The sequence below is a fragment of the Falco biarmicus genome, chromosome 7, assembly GCF_023638135.1.
Source record: "Falco biarmicus isolate bFalBia1 chromosome 7, bFalBia1.pri, whole genome shotgun sequence".
NCBI classification, from domain to species: Eukaryota; Metazoa; Chordata; class Aves; order Falconiformes; family Falconidae; genus Falco; species Falco biarmicus.
In genome coordinates, this window is record NC_079294.1 from 11,499,254 (window position 1) to 11,523,562 (window position 24,309).

Genomic DNA, 24,309 nt, shown 5'->3' on the forward strand with positions numbered 1-24,309 from the left:
AAAGTGCCAAAATCCAGGAGTGTCTGGAAAGTTTAAGAGCTGCTTGTTATAAGACACCCAAGCTAAATTCCACATGATATTTACGCACTAAACATTGTTAGGTTCAATTGCGTTTCAACTAAATAAACCAGATGCTTCATTATGGGAAAGATGAACAGATCAGCTTGCTCTGTGTGACTGGCAAAAAACAAACCGCATCTCCTCTGAAACACAACTACTGATACAGAAGCCTTTCCTGTACATGTAGAGAAAGCTATTTTTGTCATTCAATGCCTGTTACTCTTCATTTACTTCCCTTTTCATATATTGTATCTCAAGGAATAGAAGATATGCCCAACGTCTTTCTCCTTTCAGCATTTTACAGATCTTAACCCTATTTGTTGGTTAAAACAATGCTACTGAGGCTTGAAAAGCTTTGCTGTAGCCGTGTAAAAGATAAAACAGATGGACAACAGGCTAATGGACTTCAAAGGACTAAAAAAATCTGTTGAAGATACCTTTTAGATTTTATGATGGAGTGCGCAAACCATTAACTGTTCAAATACTAAAAAGATATATAGCATGTATTAAATATGATTTGTCTAGGCATGAAACAATTAGCCAATGATAAAAAAAGACCAACCTCATACCTTTATAATTGTACACAGGGAAGTGATTACGTGTTAAAAGGAAAGCCATAGCTCGGTTTCTTAGACTTACAGCAACAGAACAGGTAGATCCCAGTTGTTTGATCACTAACCCATACTGCTGTGCTTATTAGGTGTCCTGTTGATACTCTGAATAAAGCAGCCATGCTCACCAAACGTCAGTCTGAACTGCAAGGCTACACAAAGCAAAGTTCTGCACCCAAAAGAGGTCAGATTAGAAACAGCTTTAGAAATAATCAATTGCATCTAGAGAGGTTCAAAATACAGAAGAGGAAAGAGGTGAACCACAGAAACAGTGTAGGGTGCCCAGCATGCCCTAAATACAGATCATTTCAAGCACGTCAATAGCTAAGAGGTTCTTAACAGTGCTTACACTTGATTTATAAACAGCACAGAACAGTGGTTCCATAAGATATTTAAAAAAAGTGTAAAAACAAAGAAACAAGATATATACATACAAACTGAAAATTCAAAGGAAAAAAAGGGCAAGTCAAATGTTTTTAAGAAGATTTAGGCCTTCTGAAATTTAAACAGATTTCCCCTTTAGCATTTGGTAGAACAGCAATTCCAGCAAGACTAGAAAACCAAAGAGCAAAACAACATAAAGATGTCCACTACCACAGATGATTTATTTATATACTAAGTTAAAAAATACGAATATTTTATTACAAAAACTTTATCAAACAACTGTATACATACAGTTCATATTGTTAAAAGCCAACATGTCAATTGATACTTTATGTACATTTGATTAATAATGTCACAGAATTGTAGAAAAGCATCACTCAGCAGAAACTGATTTGGCGTTGGGAAAGTAGTTACCACCCTGCACTAGAAGAGACAATATAGGAATAAAACATTTATATGTTACAATAAAAATACTTATTTGCTGTGATCATTTAAAGCAAATGGATGCTTTCTTTCTCCAAGAAGAATCACCATAAGTGGAGATTAAAGTGCACATAACCAACGCATTAATAATTCTTCAGCAATCCCATCTATCATTCTAGATGCTCCAAGCACATCACACTAACATCAAAGATTTAGGACTTTTCTCTGTGGCCTAGACAGTAAGATTTGAGAGAAATTCAGCTTTCTAAGCTGCATGAAATAATTCTGGTGTTGAGTAAGATGAAGTAGGGTACAGAAATTTGGAAAAGTGTTTGGTGAAAAAGTCGGTGTAAATTTTCCCAGATACATGATTTCTGGGGAAATACTTTCCTTTTGATAAAGAGATTCATAGTATTTCATACAACTGTGGACCAAACAAGCAGAGCATGCAACAGTATTTACATAACAATCCTCGCAGTTGTTCTTTGTGGGCTACATATAACACGGTTTGGAGCAACACTGCCTATTTTATGCATAAATTTTTCTAGGCAATCTGGGGAAGAAGAAAAAATGCCACCAACAATTTGTTTACTGTGGAATAGGGTCCTAAACTAGAAAAGTGCTCCTCAAAAAAATGTAGCTCGAAATATTGGTTTTTTCTCAGAACAAGCTACATAATAAACCTTACAAAATGTAACAGTCAGTACTAGCAGAGCTGTTGAGGGCAATAATTTTAATAAACTGGTCCATCTTGGATAAAAGAATGCTTACACATGTTACAATCTATTCAAAAGCAACAGCTGAACAGGCTAAATTTACATCCACAAGAGAAGCATGACATGTTCACTGAAAACAAAGTGAATTGCTGGTAATTATGGTTATCATTTTTATCACACCAACTGGTCACCAAAGAGATTTTTTTTTTTTTTTTTTTCATTTTACAAATGTGAGAAGTTCTGAGACATTATAATTGAAGAGCATACTTCATAATCTTAGGCACTGGACCCAACTTAGAGGTAAAACATCCGTCCACATGATCTAACATCCTCAGGTTTCTGAAGGCCATCCATATGAAGTTTACATACAGCACTACAAATACACATCAGATACTGCTGTAAATTTGTAAGGAATACAAAACACTTAAATACAACTTTCACCCCATGGCACATCAAGCATGGCAATACCACTTGTTTCATCTCTGGTTTGCAACAGTCAGTTGTGGTTATGCTTAATTGAGTATTTTCCTTTCTGTAGCTGAGAAATATACAACTTGGACTTGCTTCCATCCGGTCTTTTAAACCAAACTTCATCGTGGTTAATTGTTGTAATTATGGCACTACAGAAAATGAGAGAAGAAGGGTCGGGGGAAGAAAAAAAAGAAGAATTCAGAAACCTTATAAGCTAATAAATAGCCTCAAAACCACAGCTGTATTTCCATACAGTAAATAAAAACATGCATTAGTTGTAAATGCTAGACCCAAAAAATACTGGCTGCATTGTAAGGATAGTTTTAACAGAATTCTTTGATAACTGCATGTTATCAAAGTCTTTAGTGGAGGTAGCTGATTTTTCAGCCACCTATCTATTTTCTTCTCCTATGAGAAAACTCTCAACATGTACAACTATGTTAATTGTTTAAAAGAACAAGTCACCCATAGAAAACACAATAGACTACCATGGTAAAAACCAGATCTGTTGGAAAACATACTCAGAAATTACATTGAATACAAAGCATTTGGAAAAAAGTTAAACAGATTAAAGCCCAAGACTTAACGCAGGAAAAGTATTCAACTGTTAGTCATTATACCAAGACCATAAGAAACAAAGTCAAAGCCTGATTTATTGAACCATTCTTACATTAACCCTGCTTTCAAGCTCCTTGTGGTAAACATTAATACAAATAATGAACACAACTGCCTCCCTCCCCTTACATGCCAGGAAAATTTTTTTTTTTTCAACTAGAACTGATGACAAAAAAAGGCTCAAAACCAGAGAGTGAAACTGTTAACAGAAGAAAGATCTATCACACACTGAGCATGACAAAACTCCCTCCAGGAAACTCTTCAGCCTTAAAAGCTGCTAAAATCTCGAAAGGCTGGGAAAGTTCCAGCTGTATGCTTGCCCTGTTAAACATCAGCAGCTTTTGGCTTTTGTCAGACACAGGATACTAAGATCTTTCTTTGGCCCAGTGTAACTGCTATGTTCTGCTAAACTAATTCAGAATTTTTTACATTCCAGGAAGAATATATAGTTTACTAAAATACCTTTCTGTTTCAGCCCTGAACAAACACCAGAATCTCCAAAATCTGTTCCCCTTCACCATACGCAGGGAAGAAAAGAAACAGCCAATTTTACAGTAAACTACTGCTATATGACGTTGTTTTTCCTGGTTAGCTGTGCATATTTAATCAACACTGTGCTTAGATTGATTTGCCCCATTCAGTAAAAGGTAAGATATACATTTAATTTCAAATATTGTTTTAAATATACCCACCTTTTAGAGTTTAAAAATATTATCCATACAGAGAAAATACATTTAGGTATCATCTTAAACATTCAACAAAATTTGCACTGCAAAATGACAGCTCCCAGGTAGAGCCTTTGTTAAGAGAGGGAAATACTGTAAAAAAAGTTCCACCTCTTTTCCTTCACAGCATTAATCAACTGAAAACAAAGCTTAACTTTAATGGTATAAAGCGGTTTCCCATAATTATTTTTGGGTGGGCCAACAGATCAAATTGTCAAAGCAACAAAACCCCAAGATTCTCAAAAAAACTTACTCAAAGGCTATTCAGCTTAAATTGTTAGTGACATCTTAACTTGACAAACACCTCATTACCTTCGGTGAATTCCAACCTTTACTAGCCTCTCCCAGAAGTTCAGCACTCAGCCTTCTTTGATATTGCCTATCTTCCAAAGTGAACTAATAAATGTTATTAAGGTAGCAGTATTTTCGAAGAAGCCTTTTTCTTCAACGCTGTCATCCTAGCTACTGCTTAACATGAATGTACAGAGCTGCATAAACTCAATAATCTTTACCTTGTAGGACACTCATCTTTCTTATCAATGCATATTGTTTGTCCACGTCCATACCACTCTCCATCATAATAGAGTCTTCCTTCTTCAGATCTAGCACTATGCAGGTGCTTTTCCAATTTGACAGGTGCTAAAATGATCAACAAACGTAATTTAATATTGACTTGGCAGAAGTTAATTAGATGTTTAAATACAATTTCGTCAACTTATTTACACAGAATACACACTTTATCAAAGTAGCCTCTCTCTTAATAATTGCAAGAATGCATGAAAATTGGAAGCAAGACACCTTACTTCCAGCCAGATAAGTTATATTTCCATTTTCACACAGAAGCTATCTTTCTCATAACCTTCATATCGCAGGTATGAATGTTCACAAATGAAGTAATGCAGTATAGAGAAGACTTCAAATGGCAGAACCTGAAACAACTTCATCAGCACATTACCACAACATGCAAGTAGGAATACGCTGCTAACGAAATACGCCACCTCCCTGTCTCCTCTCTCCCTTTTCCTCCTTACTCACCACCTTCAAGTATCTGATTTTACCTAGCACTGACCACTGACGTGCTTCTCATAGCTCTGCTTCAGGGCTGTAGCTTGCAGTGAACGGGAGCATCCTTCAGAAAGCACCCCTAGGGTCCAGACACTCTATTTCCTGCCTCATCTTGTGTAAACACTGGCATAACTCGCTACTACTAATTGGTGTAACCCGCTTTTAGAAGTCTAAATTTTTGTTGAAAAAATTCTAGAATTCACCTGTCAACACCATCACCTGCAATCGAGCTACAAGGATCAGCACCTGAGAGAGGGAAAAGACAGAAGCCGCATCTTCCAGCCACCTCACCCCATCCTCCATCACTACACCAGGGCCAAAATAAGTATGATTTGCCTAGATGCAGTTTGCATCACTGCACATAGCAAGTTCTGCCTTGTGAATCCAGATTATGTTTACTTACGTTCTGGCTTTACTCTGTGTGGCCCCAGTGTAGCCATTGCCTTGAAACACAAAGAAAATTGAGTCAGCAAGCATAGTCTTTTTTTTAATTAACTGCCAGCTATAATTGTGAAGTTACATGCAGTGTAGCTCAGGATACTTGCTTTTATACGCAAAAGGCAGAATCAGAACAAATCTAAAATAAAAGTGTGTTCAATGGTGATTCTGTAACTAAATAAAATAGCATTTTGAGGGTGAAAAAAAATCACCTTCTTTAATAAGTTTTAATTTCAGATAACTCAGGGTATTTTCTAAATTAAACCCTCAAAATTGCTGTTTAGGTACTTCTGTCAAGAAAATACAAAATTACATAAACTCATTCTGAAAAACAAAATGCTATATAAACAACCTACTCTTTTGACTCATAGGTTATATTCATAAGCTCACAAATTTTCACTCACATAAACTCTAGGTCACACACAGTATTAAAGTAGGTTTAAAAAACTCCAAGCATTTTTACAAGTTTCTCTTTTTGTTCACTTCTTGGTTTTTTAACTTATTTCCAGAAAAGGCAAAATCCCCAGTAGATTCTCAGTTTGTTGCTATTGTTTAAAATCATGTCACACTACATGAAAGAAACCAAGGGAAAGGTATTTTGTGTCTGTTCCTCTGATGTGATCGGAAGAGAAACATCAGACAAGTTATCACATAGGCATCACATTTTACTACTTATTTACTTACATATTTAGGAAATATGTACAAGTATAAATCAGGATGGAAATTGACTCAAAGCCATTTCCCACCAAGTTTTTGAATACACTTAAGTAGTTTGCTATTCCGTAAGCTGGGAAGCACTAGGGTACTAGGGGGAATGTTCTGACTGCAGGTGCAAGGCAAGGATAGCATTTCATTACAAAGTTACTTTAACAATATGGCAAAGGTCTGAAAAAGGCACTCTGCACTTAAAAGCTGAATATATTTTTTAAAATACATCAATAAGTCATGGCAAATTATGGACTACCCATTTTAGAGATAACCTTTTCCACCACTTCATTCTATTCCTCTGTGCAATTTGGGTAGAGTCAGAAAAAGCAGCAGTAACATAGCTTGAACTGCAATTAACTACTGAAGAAATAAAAACCCGTTCAGTTTTGATCATGCAAGAAACACATTTATGTATTTTTAAGAGGCAAAAGGACTAGACAAGAACACAGCCACCGGCACTCGTCTTTTCATCTTACCTTCCTTATTGTTGTCCAGTCTTCAAGTATATCAAGATCTTGTAACATATAAACTATATAGGGGCGTGGAAAAGTTAAGGAAAACTTTTAAACAGCAATAATAAAAATACTCTAATTTGTTTATACAAATATATTAATAGCTCTGTTCCGCCCATCTTTCACACAGAGAATACCTACGTGAAGTGAAAGCTCAGCAAAAATAAATGCATCTTTGAATTATGCAACCTAGAAGTACACTTGAAAAATTATTAAGAAAGATAAGTAATAGTATGTAGACAGTTGTTCAGACTACTGGAGTTCAACATGAGGATAAGATAAACAAATGTGATACAACTTCCATCCTTAATGATTTAAAAAATAATTTTATTTGCAATACTACAAATTACATTAAAATTCACTGCAATTTCAATATACAACTGCAAATCAGCATCTACACTAGTATCAGCTATAATAAAATCATTATTTTTACAGTATTCTGCTTCATATTTGTTTGAGAGAAAAGTATAGACAGCACACCTCTGAATATCAAATATCCAGAAAACAGGAAATAAAGGCAAAGCCCCTTTCTATCAACTGTAAAGTAAAAAATTGTGTATTAGAACAATATGTAAACTTCAAAACAAAACTCCACATAGCACATCTATTTCATTACAACAGTCTTCAGTTCTTACTTTGTTTCTCCCCATTTCATCTCTGAAAAACAAGTTTAGAAAAAGGTGCTATGAATGTTTGAAAACTAAATCTCCTAAAATGGGACTTGAGAGCTTTAACTTGCATTCCATTTGAAATTTTAAAAATGTTTAGCCATTTTCAAATTTGTTTTCTTCTAAATTAAAGAATTAAAAAGCAAAAACCATGTAAAATTTCTAGGTTTTTTTTTATTTTAGTGGGGGTTTTATTTGTAATTTATAAATATTGCTTATTTATTTTATTGCTTTCCACAGGACAGTACAAACTGTCAAGTTCATAAGTGTTCTAAAATCATAAGCTAAAAGAGCAAATTAACTTAGTGCACAACTTAAAAATTCTCAGCTTTATGTATTGCCTGAAATTGCTGGGGTTTTAGACCTAATACTATGTTAGTATTTTCTGTTTGGAATGCATTCTAAAATAGCAAGGTAGCTCATAATTCATAGAATCTGATGCTACTTATATGGACATCCCTAACACAGGGATGACCAAGAGGTAAAGAAAATACACTTTCACACAACCTGGCACTGAAATTGCTAAAAAGAAACTTGCACTGATTAATACCACTTTGCTTTTAAGCACTAGTTAAAAAATATCTCTACTAAACTGAATTTATGACACGTCCTAATGGAAGAACAGTCATTATTAGGACAAATAATCTATCTGGGATGTGTTCCAGTAAATCAACCATCCTGAAGGAAGGTATCCCAGTGATGACAGTTTTTTCAGAACTTCTTCCTTCCCCCTTCTCCTAATGTTATAAAACCTTGTGAAACTTTGCAGTAACTTCGCAATAAAAAAAGGCCTTTATACCATACAACATCAATACTTAGAAGTTTGTCTCTTTTAGGTAGTCTCCATGATTCTGACAACTTCTAAGCCATTGCATGTCTACCCTATAAAGATGTTAAGCTGGGGGTAGGAGTAGAGAGAACACTCCGTTTACAAAGGCATCTCTTTCTTTCTCTGGAGAAAGATGACATTGTCTCTTTGGTGTTATATCTTTAAAAGTTTCAGCTGCGCTGCGTGCTTGTCAACAGCTATGAAGAAGTCATCAATGCAAAATTCTTAAAACACTATACTCACTCTATGGGAGCCCCAGACCCACAAAAATACACAACTTGTCAAATGTCTCAATTCTTGGAATTTTAAACTTTTAATCAGAAGGTTCTGAAGTCTATGAAATTGTTAAGATGTAACAAATTAAGTAAAGATGTCCCAGTATGAGAAGCAAAGCTATACAGGAGAGGTTACACAAGTCAAGTTCACTTTGTAAACATAATGCCTAACCTTTTCGTGTTTTTGCCTTGTAGCTCTAAGTTTTGAAGAGTTAGAAAAATCAACTTTCAGAAATATTCTCTATATTAAACTGGCAGTTAGATTAAGAGAACCTTAATTTCAATTTTCATAATGGGATGTATCAACATCGTTTCTCTAATTTGAATTAGAATACTATCTGCCAGACAAACATCTATTTTGAGAAAACACTATCATTTCAACTCGTTATTGATGACATCTGTAATAAAACTAGCTATTAAACAGTAAACACTACTAGAAAGAACAATGATTTCAGTAAAAGGATATCTGATACAACAACAGGTTTCTTCTTATCTGGACTAAATGGATCCTTCCTTTTCTTCCTGGACTGTAGCTCATCATTCCATAATTCTGGAAAGACATAATAAGAATATGCTATGAATCAGAAATGCTTACACGTTTAGCTCTTTCTACAGCAGAAAACATTGTCCAAAAATGCAAAGCACCACATTTTCTGTGAGGTGCTGTTTCTGAACAAAATGAAAGTGTTACATGATTATGTTGCAATGGATTAATACTCTCAATACACACAAGGGTTTCTGACAATTAAGAGACCAAAGTTTGTTTTAAGCTTAAACTCTACTCCCCACCCAAAGTCTACAGCTGAATAGCATTCTACTGGATAACCCAAAACTCACCAGACATACTATGTGTACAGTCAACTAATCAGTAGCCACCAGAAGATTAAGGTAAAAAAGCAAAACCAAAACCAAAACACACACCACCAAACAAAAAAACCCAAACTTTGAACTTCTATCCACCTGAGGTAATGTCAATGCTATGCCTGTCTTCTTCAAGTCTTCTAATCTTCTCTTCTAGTTCACTTTGTACAGTATCATACAACAGAAGCTTTTCACTCTGAAGAAAGCAAGAAATTACACATTTTTACATGACTATCATCTAAATATATATATGATAATATAAAGCCTTAGTGGGAGAAAGGTAAGAGTAGCTTTAGGTGAAAATTTTTCACAATTCATAAAGCATATGACATTTCCCTCTATCCACTTTCTTAGTATGAGATCCTAGGTCCTTAAAGACAAGCACGCTCACTTGGCATAAGTGTAAATATAGTTATCAAATATCAGTACCAAGAATAACTAAGTATATAAAAGTTACTCTGGAGATCTAGCTGCATGCTGTTTGTGTTTTGACACAAATACAGTATTCTAGTTTTGGATAGCAAAGATTTATTCACAATGAATAACTGTGAAGTAGTGACATCTATGCCACCTTCCATTACAAATCAGAAAAGTGAATGTCTTCATGGAAAGCTTTTTAATAAGCTGTCTCCAATATTAATAAACCTGGAGTCATTCATAGAGAATTATCTTCTAATACCACAGTATTTATAATTGTCTGTTTTCATAGAACTGAAAAATACCTTCCCACAGAAGAACTTATTGAGCACATAAAATAATCTAGATAGTTGTTCTAAGCAAAACTGTCTACCTTAAAGCTGTAGGAAACACTTTTAAAGTACTGCTTTAGAAAAGTTAGCTAGTTTGTCCTTTTAAAAGGCTATTTCTGATCCAAATAAATTAACATAATGCCTTCAATGTTAGGTGTAGCATTAGCACTTTTTATATACAAAGACAAACAAAACCACACCGACGTGAACTTTCTACAGCACTTTGTGCAGTCTACACTCTCTTGCATCTCCAAGTGTTTCAAAACAAGAAAATTAGCTTTATAGTAAATTGTTCTCAGTTATAGTTCACCACCTAGGACCAATACCAAAATTACACAGTAGCTATATAGATCAGTTACCCTTTTAAAGTCAGCATCAAAAAACCAATAAACTCTCTAAACCAGTACTTGGAATTAAGCTGAGTTCCAAGCCTCAAGGAAATAGATTTGCTTGCACACTTCCTAAAACAGAAGTAGAAAACAGAGGAACATCTTTTAAACAACTCTGGAAAACAGAGGGCTTGGACTTGCTCACTGAAAAAACACTTTCAACAGCACAAGTCACTGCATCTAGCTATTTGCTACCATGACTCCACCAGAAGCTGCAGTCCCTACAGCCAAGTCAGCAAATGTCTACACCTCAACTGCTCCTGCCCACAGCACAGCATACTAACAGAAACTTACCTCTACCAATGTTTAAGATAGTCTGCTGCAATGAAGCAAAACAGTTGAGGAATAGACGAAAACAAAGAACCCCGCTCTATTAAATGGCTGTCATGTTTATCATTCCCTTCAAGTTACAAAGTATTTAAATATTACAAAGACCTGCTTTCATACAGTTTTCAAACCCTAATTATAAAAAAAATTCCAGTGCAACTGAAAAGGCAGAACCTCTTACATATACCTGAAATGCCAAATGAGTGTTATCTGTTCTGAGACAGTTTTAAAATTCCATTTTAAAACTGAATAGTCTTTGTGTTTAGACATGTTTTGCTTCAAGCACTTGGTGACAAACAAGGTGTGAAAAGCTGTTACAAGCATCAGAGGCGTTCTTGCTGAATGGTTATATTCCAGCGGAACAGTGATTCTACAAGCAGCACTGCTGATTTTAAAGAGCTTTTCTCCCAAGAGACCCTTATTGAATGGCAAATATTTAAAATTTGAAGGTTTCACAGTATAGAAACAGCAAAACAAGGGGCAAGGACCATGTTAAAGAAGAATAATATATAGCCATAGCAAATCATTCAATCACAGGTGAGAAACCCTGCAAGTCTGACTGCATTCTGTCCAACCTCAGGAGTATTCACAGGAGCGAAGACAGTAATGAGTAGTTATACCTTGCTCCAAGGCGTCAACAAAATGGAATTTTTTTTTAAAAAAGTACATAAGCACATTCTTGCTTTATTCATATAGTAGGAGCCACACACTTCAGGAATATGGAGAACCACTCAGAAGAAAACACCTTTAAGCAACTGTAACAGGGGGTCAAGGAGTACTATGGTGCAAATCCCAGGATCTGAACAGCTGTGTTACAGCATTGGGCATACATGTACTTGAGTATTTGTACCCCGGTACCCCCTATTTAAATGTTTAAACAGGAATGTTTATGTTCAAGGAAAGAAATTATATTTCCTGTAACTGTTTTTAAAATGACAACTCTATCACTAGCTGGCCAAGACATCTTAAAAAGACATCATTATTATTATTATTACTGTTGTTATTAAAATATAAGGTAATTTTTGCTAAATCATGTCATATACTTTCATTACTGTTCTTGGTAATTTTTTATAACAAAGGTTTAAAAAATCATGTTGGAATCTATTAATAAGAATCTTCATGAAAATAAGAAACCTTAGGTATACTTATATGCAAAGCCAAACTAACATAAAGCTAATTTTTATAAGCTTTGAATAACCTCTTATGTGGGCTTAAATATCACAAGGCAATTCTTTCAAATAGCAAACAGCAGCAATAATAAAAACATGCAAAGAACTTGCAAAGCATGACACAGTAAAGTTAGATGAGATTAGCTATCAATGTAAAATATCTGGCACAACCTCACAGTGCTGTCGAGAGGCTTGAATTTCACATTCATACTTGTTCTTCACAGATTCCAGACAAAGCTCTCTATAGATACCTGTAATCAGACAAATTACAGCAATATTACTTACTTTAGCTAATATATGATTTCAGAATTCTCTTTTTAAGACTCCCTGCAAGTCCCAAAACATGCACATAGTGGAAAACACAGATATATTATATTAGGCACTTAAAGTGGCCAACTGCATAACAGAGTGAAATAAGAACAAGTAATCCCTTAATTCTGAAGATCTAAGGAAAAATAAATGCTATTTTAATTTTTTCCCCTATCAGTCAACAAATTACACCAGCAGTCACACTAACTTTACAAAGTAGGTCTATTTCTCATTTCTGATCAAATTATCCTGGCTATTCTCAGTTTTCAAATCCATGAAGCACTAAAAGGCCTGTTCTGTTCTCTAATCAAAGTTTTAAATAGCTAGAAAACTGAATGAAAGAACAAGCTTTCACAAATTAATATCTGGAATAACGCTTACTTTATAGCGCATGACCTTAATTATATCAATTAACAAGATGTTCTTTTCTTAGAAATAGCCACCTCATGATACAAAGGATACTGCTTTTGAGTATTGGCAGCATTTCTTATACATTTCTGCAGGCCTATCTACCAAACAGCTGAAATAATCTGAAAGATATTTGAACTGTAATACCTGGCAAGTAAAGATAGAACTTGATTTAATATATTCAATGGAATCAACACCACAAATTGTTCCAGATTATCATCTTGAGCAGTTAAGTTTGCACACACGTTGGTGCTGTCTAGCAAGTGAAGAACTCCCCAAACCAACTTCCCTTAGAATTCAGTTGACTATAAATTAATACAGTACAAAAGTAACAATACTGTTTTTCAGAGGAATTGCTGGTAACGAACTGCAAAGTATTATGTCAATCATGTTTCAGCTGTGAAGTCTCTTTTGATCTAGATTCAAGATGTTCTTTTCTTACATCAGTATGTTATGATGCCTTTTTTTTTTTTGTAATATTTATGGCTGACTGGCATATATAGGTCTACCAATTTATAATCACTGCTTATTAGCCTGAAATCAAGCAGTATAGGCATGAATACATCTAGAAGAAACAGCTGTATTCCTGACTTGCTGAAAAAGTCAAGACCTACATTTTGTGTGAATAGTGCTCAGTGCCTTAGAGAGCAGACAAACAAAAGTTTCTTCTCTACTACAGGTGCAATTACATCCATAGTTCAGTGCTTTTTCTTTCTCCCACCACCACCCCTTCCTCCCTCCCCTCTCACATAACTACTAAGGACCTATTTCTACCTGCTGGAGCTCAAGCCCTGCTACTACCCACTTCTGTCAAGGCTCTCAAACAGAAAGAGCAAATAAGCCTGTTCTGCAGTTTCTTGCTTCCTCTGGAATAATTTTATCAGTCTCATTCACTTGAGGACAAAAGAAAAAAAAAAAACCCCAAATAATCCTGATTTCTAGTCTCAACTTCAAGGAAACTTCATTGTTTTTATGCTGGACTCTTTTTACATTGGAACATGGATCTTCAGTGCTGCTGAAGACAAATCAGGAGAATCCATAATATGCTGCCTATCCACATCCAACTACATAAAAGCACTGACACAGTTGCACTTAAAACTGAAAATCAAAAGCCTGGATTAAGGTTGCTTTTATATCAAACCTTCTGCAAGTTCAACTGTGAACCTTCTGTGAAACCCAAGTGGGCTACTTAGGACTAGTCAACTACATTTGGACTAAGATCTTAAACCCCACACATTCCAGCTGAAGAAAAGGGTCATGGAATAGACCAGGGGGGAGAGAAATGCAATGGACCAAAAGATTTCAAATTCTCTTCATAGCCTGAAGCCACAAGTACTAATGAAGACATACTGAATAGCCTCAAGTAACACTAGTATTATGAAAAGTATAAGCAGGTTTACCATTTTACAGTTTGCCTGCACCACATTTCTGATGGATTTCTTAAAAAAGACAGTGGCACAACTTCTCTGGCTAGAGAGATCACAACTCTCTCCTTTCGGCCTTCTGACAGCCTGTGTTAGGTAACCCTTAGACAGCTGAATTACTCCTAAAGGAGTCTAGCTATAACATGAAAAAAATTTACAGTAGGGAAGTACAGAACTTTTATCTTCTTCCAGGGTACAACTGTATAGTCTTATGGAACAGTGGTATTGTAGGAAGACAAAGTCCTTGCATGCTTCTTCTGATGAGCGTAAAAACCTATCTAAACATTAGTTTTAATAATTCAAATGCAGCTTAGATAAAACTGCTAAGGACAGCTTCCCTACTTCCCCAGATGGAACAGGAGGATGGGAGCAGAGGAGTAGAAGAGACACAGACTAGAAGATCAAGAAAAACACAATCGTCTAAGATGATTTGGCAAGCCCTTTATGAGATAGCACCTACATATCTCTTCACTTCAACAGTGACCAGTGTGCAGACTTGATCCCAAATCTTCTAATAAAAATTATCAGGTTTTAATTCACTAATTTTGTGCTTACTACACAAAGCAGACAGCCATTAAATGAAACATTAAAAAGTCATATTTTTAGTGTAATGTTATAAGGCAATTTGTGCAAAGACTTCAGCAACCTATTCATTTTGACTTGAAAAATATTTTACATTTAAAACCATACCACAGTATTTCTAACTTTAAAACACACTCACATTTAACAATTCTGAAGAAACAATTAAGATTGACCTTAAAATGCATAGCAAGTTCATACTGTTGATACAGCAATACTCATTTTACATGCCTACCTGCCACCTTGGTACGGATTTGCATATTTTCTTGTAAAGCTGCCAACGGTTCTAAATATTCAGGTGCTTTTCCAGCTATGACCTCTTGTAGTTTTGCATCCACTTGACTTAATCTTTCTTTGTAAAGTCTTAAAATAATAGAAATTTAAAAATAAGTATTTAATTAAAAGCAAACACAAGTTAGAAGAAGTATCTTTAAAGAACTATTCTGCATGTCTTTGTTTTGGAACACCCACTGAAGCAAAGTTAACATTTGTTACCATTTGAATTTCCTAATACATATTTTCTTTTTGAACAATATTCCACATGTCTATTAACCCTTTCTGGAAAAGACATGCAGACAATCAGGTAGAAAGTCATGATAAAATGAAGTGTATCTCCATCTCTAAGGAAGAAGAGGAAAAAAAAAAATCGCACAGCTGTTAATAGGATTAAGGTGGAATAGGAGGTGAATCAGCACAGAAGAGGAAGACAGGAAAGGGTGCTACAATACATAAAAACAACATGGCTTACATCATGGGAGAGAAAGTTAGACATTTTGTGGACAGAAACACCCATTTGCTTTTCTGTTGACATCTCTCTTCCCACCCTACCATAAACTGAGGAAAAAAAAGAGAGGCAGGCTCTTATTGAAGCAACCCTCATCTCACCTCCTGTGGAAATCCACATATTGCATACTATCACAAATATCATGGGATAATTTCTAACTGACATCTTCCACTCCTGCCAAAAGGAAGTGTATTTAAAATAATTTTATTTTAGCTAGAATTCATTCCTTCTATAAAAGCTGATATTTACTGGCAGACAATGAAGAAATCTGCTTGCATTTTAAAAAATTTAATGTAATATAATATCAATTACAAGTACTTCAATCACAATAAAGCTCCGCTGTTTGTAACTGATAACTTCAAAATAGTGTTCAATGGTAGAATCATCAGTATAACCAGCTTTTCCTGTTCTCATTTTTTACTTTGCACCCCACAATCAGAAGCTGTAAAATTAAGGCAAACATGCATGAACTCTGTTAAGAACAGATCAAATATTATCTGTGTAAACAGATAAACATATCTTTGTTATATTTGTGTAAACAGATGTAACAGATGTCTTTGGGACAGGGACGTAGCTTTTTTAATTGTTTAAAGTGTATAGATAAAGTAATGAACTAGATGAGAGAAAGTTCATGTATGCTGATACATCAAGACTTCCTTGAGAAATAGTTCCTGTCCATCTGCCACCAGCCTGCTCATGATTTTTGGTTACAACTCTGTAGTTTAGGCATGCATACCTAACCTAGCAACAGTCCATGATCACTCCCCTCCTTCTTACCTGCAAACTATTAAGAGTATGATACACACAATCTGTTCTGCAGTCAACTGACAGCCCGCAGCCGATCAACATCCAGTTTGTCAGGCTCAATACTTGATAAGCATGCTACGCGCACAATCGTTAACACAGAGCTACAGCAGAATTATTTAGCTAGAACATAAGCATGGGTGCACAGCGCATGACTTGGTCTGTCACTAACATTTGGTTACACAGCACCAAGTTCCAGCTACATCAGAGCAAGCAGTTATGGACTGGGTGCTCCCAGCACTTGATACCATGCAACAGCTGATGGAGTAAAACTGTTTATCCAGTACTTTCCAACACTGATTTGCCTAAAATGTGTAACTACTATCAACACAGTAAATCCCACTTCTCTCATAGCAAGCAAATTCAGTTTCCCCAAAAAAAGATGAGGAAGCAGATACAATCACTTAATCTCTACTACTGGTTGTGACTACACATCCTATTGTTTATATACCTTTTTCTTCTTTCCCAACTTTATCAACCCCCTACTCACAGCTGCTCCTCCCTATAATCCTTCTTCCATCATTCTAATGCTGTTTTGCCAGTATTCCCACCACCGAAGTTCTTCCAGCCCTTACAAACACCCTGATCTCTCAGCTAACCAGTGTCTACACAATGTACCCTGCCACAGCCTTACCACCTCCTAAACATGACCCCTAAACCCCCCAAAATACTTGTTTGTTCCTTCCGAAGATGACCCTCCTTCCTATTTATTCCTGTAAGGTTTGTTTCCACAAACTGTTTTCAGTCATCCAAGCCACACAACAGATGGAAGAGTAGGACTGAACTCAAAAGCTGGCAGTTTTCCAAATGCCAAATCAGTCAGTACCGACTGGTTCCAATACTCGTCGGTTGGCTCCATCTCCCAGGTAGCTCCACGCTCAGCCCAAAGAAGAGCAGCAGGACAAACAGCCTTCTCTAGACACTGCAGCAAGAAATTGCTTGTTGGGCAATCCTTTTCAGGCCCTATTTGATAGACCTGGCAGTGTGCCATTAGGCAAAGCAAGTTGTATGTCTCAGTTCTGTAGCAGAAAGAACTATCTCACAATAGAAACACACATCTGAAATGTAATGACAACTGACCAGATTTTCAGTTAAAATTCAGTTAAAAATGTCCAAAAACAGACATGGTCTCCTCAAAGTTTCACTTGTCAGGTACCCGATTAAGTTAGTTGCCAAATTACCACCAATTTAAATTGGAACAGATGTATCTAGCTTGTCTGTGCACCTGTGAAAAAACTTAAAATACATACAATGTATGCTCTAATACAAATGAGACTCACTTCTAAATAACTGTGGCTATTAATTTAATCTCTTCTAAAGTAAAAAAGACCTTATGAGGTCTTTAATACTGATGTAGATATTATGGCAACTACAGAGAGCTAACAGTATTTTCTATTTTTTTTAGTATTGGTATCGGGTACCAACTATAAAAACTGCTGTGATAACCCTGCAAAAAAAGCCCTAATTTCTTACTTAGCAAAGACAGTGCTTGGGTCTGTCCCATATATGTCAAAGGATGAGAAAGATCTGGAGAAAATAAATAAAATCACAGATTTCACTAAACATCACAATTCCTTGGTTCTGCTAGAGCATTTTGATGCAATTAGACTCACACCAGCCCTTTACAGCAACAACACTTCAAAACCATTCCTACAGCAAAACAGAGAATAAACAAATACATAAAAGTATTTAGAGGAACTGCCTGCAAATAATTTCAGAACTCCCAATCCTTATTCTTCACATACGAAAGAAAAGAAACACCAGCTGCACACAATATTCTCACAGAATGGATCCTCAAATGAAGCACTTAAAAGCATTAAAATACTTACTGATCTTTAAGGTCTGTAAATTGCTTTTCAAGATTGGACATTTCATCTAAACATTCCATTCTTCTTCTTTCACAGTCCTCATCATCCATTTCTAAAAATAAAAAAAAAAGGTAATTTCTTTTGAACAATGTAATATATCTAAATAAACTGGGTATTTTGTTTCAAATGAATGTGAAGCAAGCCTGAATTTTAGCCATAAATAGATTATCATTATTATATTATAGCAGAATACAAGAAATCACTTGCCATACAAACTACAAAGTAAGAAAATTTTGATCTAATTCTAGAAGAAACCCCATAACCATTTTTTTTACTTCCTCAAAACAGGAAACATTGTCACTGTAAGACTTTAAGAGGTTACACTTCCTGACTAATCCTAAGAATGCATGAAACAGAAGAACTAAACATTGTGTATCACACCAGAAGAAAGGCACCATTAAACATAAAGAGTTATTAACCGTCACTGAAAATTCAAGTGTATCCCAAGTTGGTATGGGCAAAAGCAAGTCCTGAAAATTAAGTACAGGTTCAACGTTGCATCTGACATATAAAATTCAAGGTTTTGTTTCATTAATAATATTTTTTAAAAAAAGTAATGCTTGGTTTTGAAAGCAGGTTTCATGCTGTTCAATTGGGAGAGTACTCCAAAGCTGAAATATTAATGTAAGAACATCTGTAGTTTATCTTAATGACCATTTAAAATGACTGCATCTCTAATGAAACATTTCTTAACCTGCGAAGTCTATAATTTTGCAGAAACTTGATTTTATATGCTTTTATTTAGCAAGAGGAATTAATATTACACTATTTCCACTGGTTTTTGTATTATTTATATTGCTGATTTTTTTCTTAATTTACCTAGTAAACATAAGCATAAAGTATAATAAATACCCACTTTGGGGCCCAAAATTTTGACACTTGCCATAGACATCTACTAAACATCAGTTGTTACCTCCACTACCTTATCTTAGACTAGAAAACAGAAAATCTAAGCTAAAAAATTCTTGACTCTATGCCACCCTTCCCAGAAGGGAAAAAAAGGGTTTGTTAAGCTGTAATCAGAAGTTACATGTCCTGGAACTGCTTTATAGCAGCAGTATCTCCAGGAATTAGCTCTCTACCATTATGGTACAACTGACCAATTACCAACCAGTTGGAGAAGACATGCAGAAGTCTTCATCCTTACTGTTTTGCAAAAAAGAGTATGGCAATTTGCAAAGATGATGAGGTGAAAGTAGCAGCTTCAGGGCCAGCATAGCTACTTCAGAGGATGTGACGAACTCAGATGTTCCACTTGGACTCTCAGTGTATAAAGTTTTCTTCACATAGCTCCGTCCTGAAAATATCGCAAGCTTTTAAAGACTAAAAACTACACTAGCCCTTCTCTGCCTGGATATGAAAATTAACAGGCAGTGGAGCAGCATTAATCTGTATTGCAATGGTGCAAGTCCAAATCAAAGATCTACTGCAGTTTGACACATTACAATTAGAACAAGAAGACAGCATGTACAAAGTTTTAAAACACGATATAATCTAAGTATTTGAAAGCAGATTAAAGACAGAAGATAAAAAAATACACTGAATGTTTAGCACACTGAGGAAGGTGGGGTAAGAGAGTATCAGGCTGTTAAGAGACATTATTTTATTTTAAGATACTGTTCTCAAAAGTAAGGTAGATCCTGAACCCCAGAATTAGGCTGAACATCAGATTAAAGAGCAAAGTTTCATTTCGATGCCTGATGTAATAATCAAGCCAAAATTGACTGGGCAACTTTCAACTCGGTCAGACTTAAGGAATGTGGCAGTCATATTACTCAGAGAATTGTCTAAAGCATTTATATGCTATAAAAATAAAGCTTTTTTATAATCTGAAGGCACCTCCCTGTGAAGCCAGACAGGAACAAGCACAGGGATGCCAACAGTTCTCCCACTTTATTCTCAAACTCAAGTACTTGTTTCAGATGTGTTCAGCTATGCTCTTGGTTCCAAGTATGTTTTAGTAAGGAATTCACCCAGAAGCTTTTCCTTAAATTGACATGGATTTTATTGTTCGTGTCTGTTTAGGGACTACAAATAAAGAAAACTGAACTGTAACCCTGGCTGAGGATCAGTGTGACACTCACTGTCAGAGGGGAAGAGGACTGCTGCTTACATTTTAAACTTGTGTTGCAAGGAAAGTATAATGCATTGCTATCTGAGGGCACAGCTGACTCTTGTAGACAATGAAGTAACACATAGCTTTCTCCAATCTCCTCTCAGCTACACTTAAAAGTCTTTGACTTTCTGCCTAGAAGCCTACATTCTACTGAATGGCAATTCACACGCTAACTCACTCTTCAATTCTTTCACCTTTAGCCTGCCTCAAAACGAAGATTTTCAGAGTCCTGAAATCTCCTTAGTTCCCCAGTTACTGAACTTCTTCCCCATGGCCTTAAGCAACATACAGATTGGGGAATACGCAATATTGAAAAAGCAAGTGGTTTTTAGGATCAAATCTCATGTTCCAGCTGAGAATTTTCACCACTAGAGCTAGAAGATTCCTCATTTCATATTAAATCACTTGCTAACAACAGGCCCATCCTGTCTCAATGCTTCAGATTTCCAACAAAGTTTCATATTGCACAATTTAGGCAATTTTTAACCACTTCCAAAATCACAGTCATTCTTTTCCTACTACATTCAAGCAGTCCAACTCAGTAACTAGGGCAGCCTGGTTTAAAGACAAAAAAATCCCATAGTACTTAAAATGTAACAGTGCCTAAAATAGCTTTTTTTTTAATAAGCTGTGGCCTATATAAAGTGCTCGAAAAAATGACCAAAATCTCATCTGAGATGGTGAGCATAATTTGTGGCTGTTTTACTTGTACTAATGTGCTATTCTATATCCTGGTCAATAAAAACCCTATACCAAATACAGAGCATCAACAGGAACAGGGCAGAAACAGTGCCAGCTCTAAGGGCAAGTAACGCTTCTAACCACACCTCCCATATTCTCAGGTATCTACTGGGGATGGGAGGGGAAGCCAAATGGAAGCAAATGACAAATTTAACAAAAAAAGTTCTTCCCTTCAAAATCCTTACTTTTACTAATTTTAATTAAGACTTATTTTTTGTGGTGCTAATCATCTTATGTCTGTAGGAGCAATATGCTTCCATGGACTATGTTCCTATTTGTCAAGACACTGAGACAAGCATGTAATTTCCTGTAACTACCACTTGTTAAGTGCTCCCTTAAAAGCATTTCTCTGTGGAATTCAATGGAAATTATCTGGAGAACTTCTTGTATTGTTTTAAAGAAACATTCACAGACTACATTCACTTAAAACACAATTCTTCCTTCCTCCTCCCTAATCCCAAAAGAAACCAAAACAAGGGTAAACAAACAGAATCATTTGCCTTCAATAAAAATCAACCAAAGCATCTTTGAGGATATGTTAACTTCAAATTTTATAAAAGCCACATACACACTCAAGTTTTAGTACACCATAGCTTTGAAGCCAGCCCCATGACTGGCCCACTTTATCAGGCACTGCTGGGTCAGTTTGCAGCAGTTTTGGTGAACACAGGATCAGGCTCTTTTCCTATCAAGTTAAACCCAAAGCTTCACTTCAGGTACTGGCCAGATATTTTCCAACATCTATGGAGAACACAAGGGTCTGAAACAATGAATTGTCCTTCAAGCAGCTTCCAACCATACATACTCATTTCAGGCTACATAATCTGAAACAAACCCACATACTTTGGAGGTGTAGGAGCCTCAGCACTATCTACTCAGAACTACTTATTCTCTATGCTTATTTTACCAAATTAGTTGCTAACACAGACACAAATATCACTATGTTTACAATAATTTTGCTGACTCTTTCAAGCCCATACCTTGATGAGGGCCACAGTTCACTCACTGAAGAGGTCTCCTGTGTAGCACTGCATTAGACAAGAGAAGCAAGATCTTTCCTCAGATGAGGGAACAGCCCAGAACTAATGAACTCCCTGTTCCAGGAGACCTCTTGTCTAAACCCATGCAAGTCATTAGTCCCAAATTCACAAAAATGTGTAGGTGTCCTGGTAACTGATCAAAGTTGGAGGTGTTTACATATTCTCACAAAATTGCAAGTTACAAGTTAAACTGCAGGTCAATAGCAGCAGATCTAATCACTGATCACATAGTCCCCAGTGCCTGCCATTTACATACCAGACTCTTCACTGAGATGTTTTCCCTAGCTACCTTTTCAACAGCTACCTTTTCAACGTGTTGTCTTTCTGACAGCTTAGCATACAAAGGCCCAAAAAGCACTGAAGACAGTGCAACAAAGGGGACAGGAAAGCACAGCATACCAGGAAGGCGGGTAAGGATGGCAGCCAGCAATTCAATCCAGGTGGACAGCCAAGGACCAGCAGCCTAACTTGTAAAATGGGGTTCAGTCAGCAATATTTGCCAGCTCAAAGGCATGGGGGATGGACATGGGGGGAAAAAACAAACAAACAAAAAACCCCAACAAAAACTCAGTAAACTCTGTACAAACCATGGGCAGATTACCTGGATTTGTGGATTAATCAAGGCCTCACTGGGGAATCAACTCTGGGGCACAGTATTAACTCAGATCAAGGTCTAAGAGAGTGACATCTCTCCCAGTATGGCAGCCACACTTCCCAGCACAAGTAGTCTTCACTCTACTTCTGATGAGTCAGCTTGGCTGTCTTTGTACCACAGCTGTGGGGCTCCAGCACCCTGCTAGCTCATGCACAGCCCAAGCAAGGGCAAGGTCCACAAGTCCACATGGAATGGCCACAGCGGGACTTTTCCTGAACAGCATCAGTCAGCGTGAATATAAAAGCCATAGGATTTAATATTCAAGATCTCCCAGATCTTTTAATAACAAAAAAGAATTAACTGTACATTGAGGGCTTTAACACACAGAGATAAATCAATCACAAGCCAACATACGTAAAAATATAATTTCACAGCTCCCTAATTTGTCTAGTTCACAGCGTCCCACTCCTTCCAAGGTGCCAAGCCTGGCACTCGTGCTACATGTCCATGTGCTAGTACAGGCATGGGACAGGATCCCAGCACACCACTCTACATCAGTTAAACTGCCAGAAACCCATGTCAGGACCACAGCTAGCACTGAACAAACACAGCTACTGTTTTTCGGCTGCCCTTCAAGTAACAAAGATCCTGCTTACGGGGCCTACTTACTTATGGAGACCTAGTGATTCCAGAGCAGTGGTGTATGCATCTGATGATCAGCACATTTCCCAATAAGTGACCATTTTATAATTTACCCCTTGTAATTACAAGAGAAGTTTGAACAGATAATAACCTTCTTCTAACACAGTGGAAATCAAGCACTGAAAAAGTAATCCTTTTAAAACTGGATTTCACCTACTAGTACCATCCAAACTGCACAGTCCAGAGGAAGCTATGGAAAAAGGAAGGGATCTTCAACAGAGGTTGAAATGCATTGCAGAAGAGGCCAATCGTACTGACAGGGCTTCCAATGCCCCCTTAAAGACAGGCCTCAAAACATCTGATTGAAACTCACATTTTGCATACGAGGAAACACGTACATATATGTACACAGATGTGTGCCGCACGTACGCCAGCATGCCCAGCCGCTGCGTGCAGCCCGTACCGAGGACCCCGCTGCGGGCCATGCAGTCGAGCCCAGCAGGGCACAGCCCGCAGCGCCCACACGGCCCAGCCGGGCACCAGCCGGCTCCGGGCCAAGCGGGGCCTCCGGCCCGTGCGCCCCGCCACGTCCCTCCCCGCCGGCCGGCGGCCCGAAGAGGAGCCCCGGGGCCGGAGCACGGGCTGGGCCGGGCCGGGCCGCGGGGCGGGGTCACGGCGGGGGTGGGCACCGGCAGCCACCGGAGCCAGGAGGGCGGGACCGGTTTCCCCCCGGGGCAGCGTACCGGACGCTGAGGGAACCGCCGCGGCGCCCCCGCGGCAGCTGCCGTACCTGAGCTGTCCCCCTCCTCGGACACGGACGAGCTCTCGGTCTCCTCCTCCTCCGAGCTGCTGCCCTCGTTCTCCCCGTAGTCCACCTCCATCTCATCGTGGTTGTTCTCCTTCTTTTCCCGGGAATGGACCGGCATCGTCCCGCTGCCGCCGAGCCCCGGGACAGCCCTTCCCGCCGCCGCTGCGCCGCTGCCGCCGGCCCCAGAGCCCCGCCC

At 37.3% G+C, this 24,309-nt stretch overlaps 1 protein-coding gene across 1 annotated transcript; it reads right to left on the reverse strand.

The window, feature by feature from the left end:
- Positions 1-1,257: 1,257 nt before the first annotated feature.
- BRMS1L (BRMS1 like transcriptional repressor) lies at positions 1,258-24,309 on the reverse strand. Its single transcript, XM_056347099.1, has 10 exons — positions 24,096-24,309; positions 18,133-18,223; positions 14,951-15,078; positions 12,167-12,246; positions 9,461-9,557; positions 8,967-9,050; positions 6,693-6,757; positions 5,474-5,513; positions 4,518-4,644; positions 1,258-2,814 (listed from the first exon to the last, which is right to left on the reverse strand). The coding sequence occupies exons 1-10, from the start codon at positions 24,229-24,231 to the stop codon at positions 2,691-2,693; spliced, it is 972 nt and encodes a 323-aa protein (XP_056203074.1). The 5' UTR covers positions 24,232-24,309; the 3' UTR covers positions 1,258-2,690.

Bases quoted from the DNA above. Each gene is read 5' to 3' on its own strand.
- BRMS1L (XM_056347099.1), bottom strand. From the start codon at position 24,231: ATGCCGGTCCATTCCCGGGAAAAGAAGGAGAACAACCACGATGAGATG. The intron at 9,558-12,166 runs GTTGTGCCAGAT...TGCTTTCTTCAG, and splicing joins CCTCTCGACAGCACTGTGAG to AGTGAAAAGCTTCTGTTGTA. The intron at 6,758-8,966 runs ATATCCTTTTAC...TAACTTTTCCAC, and splicing joins GAAACCTGTTGTTGTATCAG to GCCCCTATATAGTTTATATG.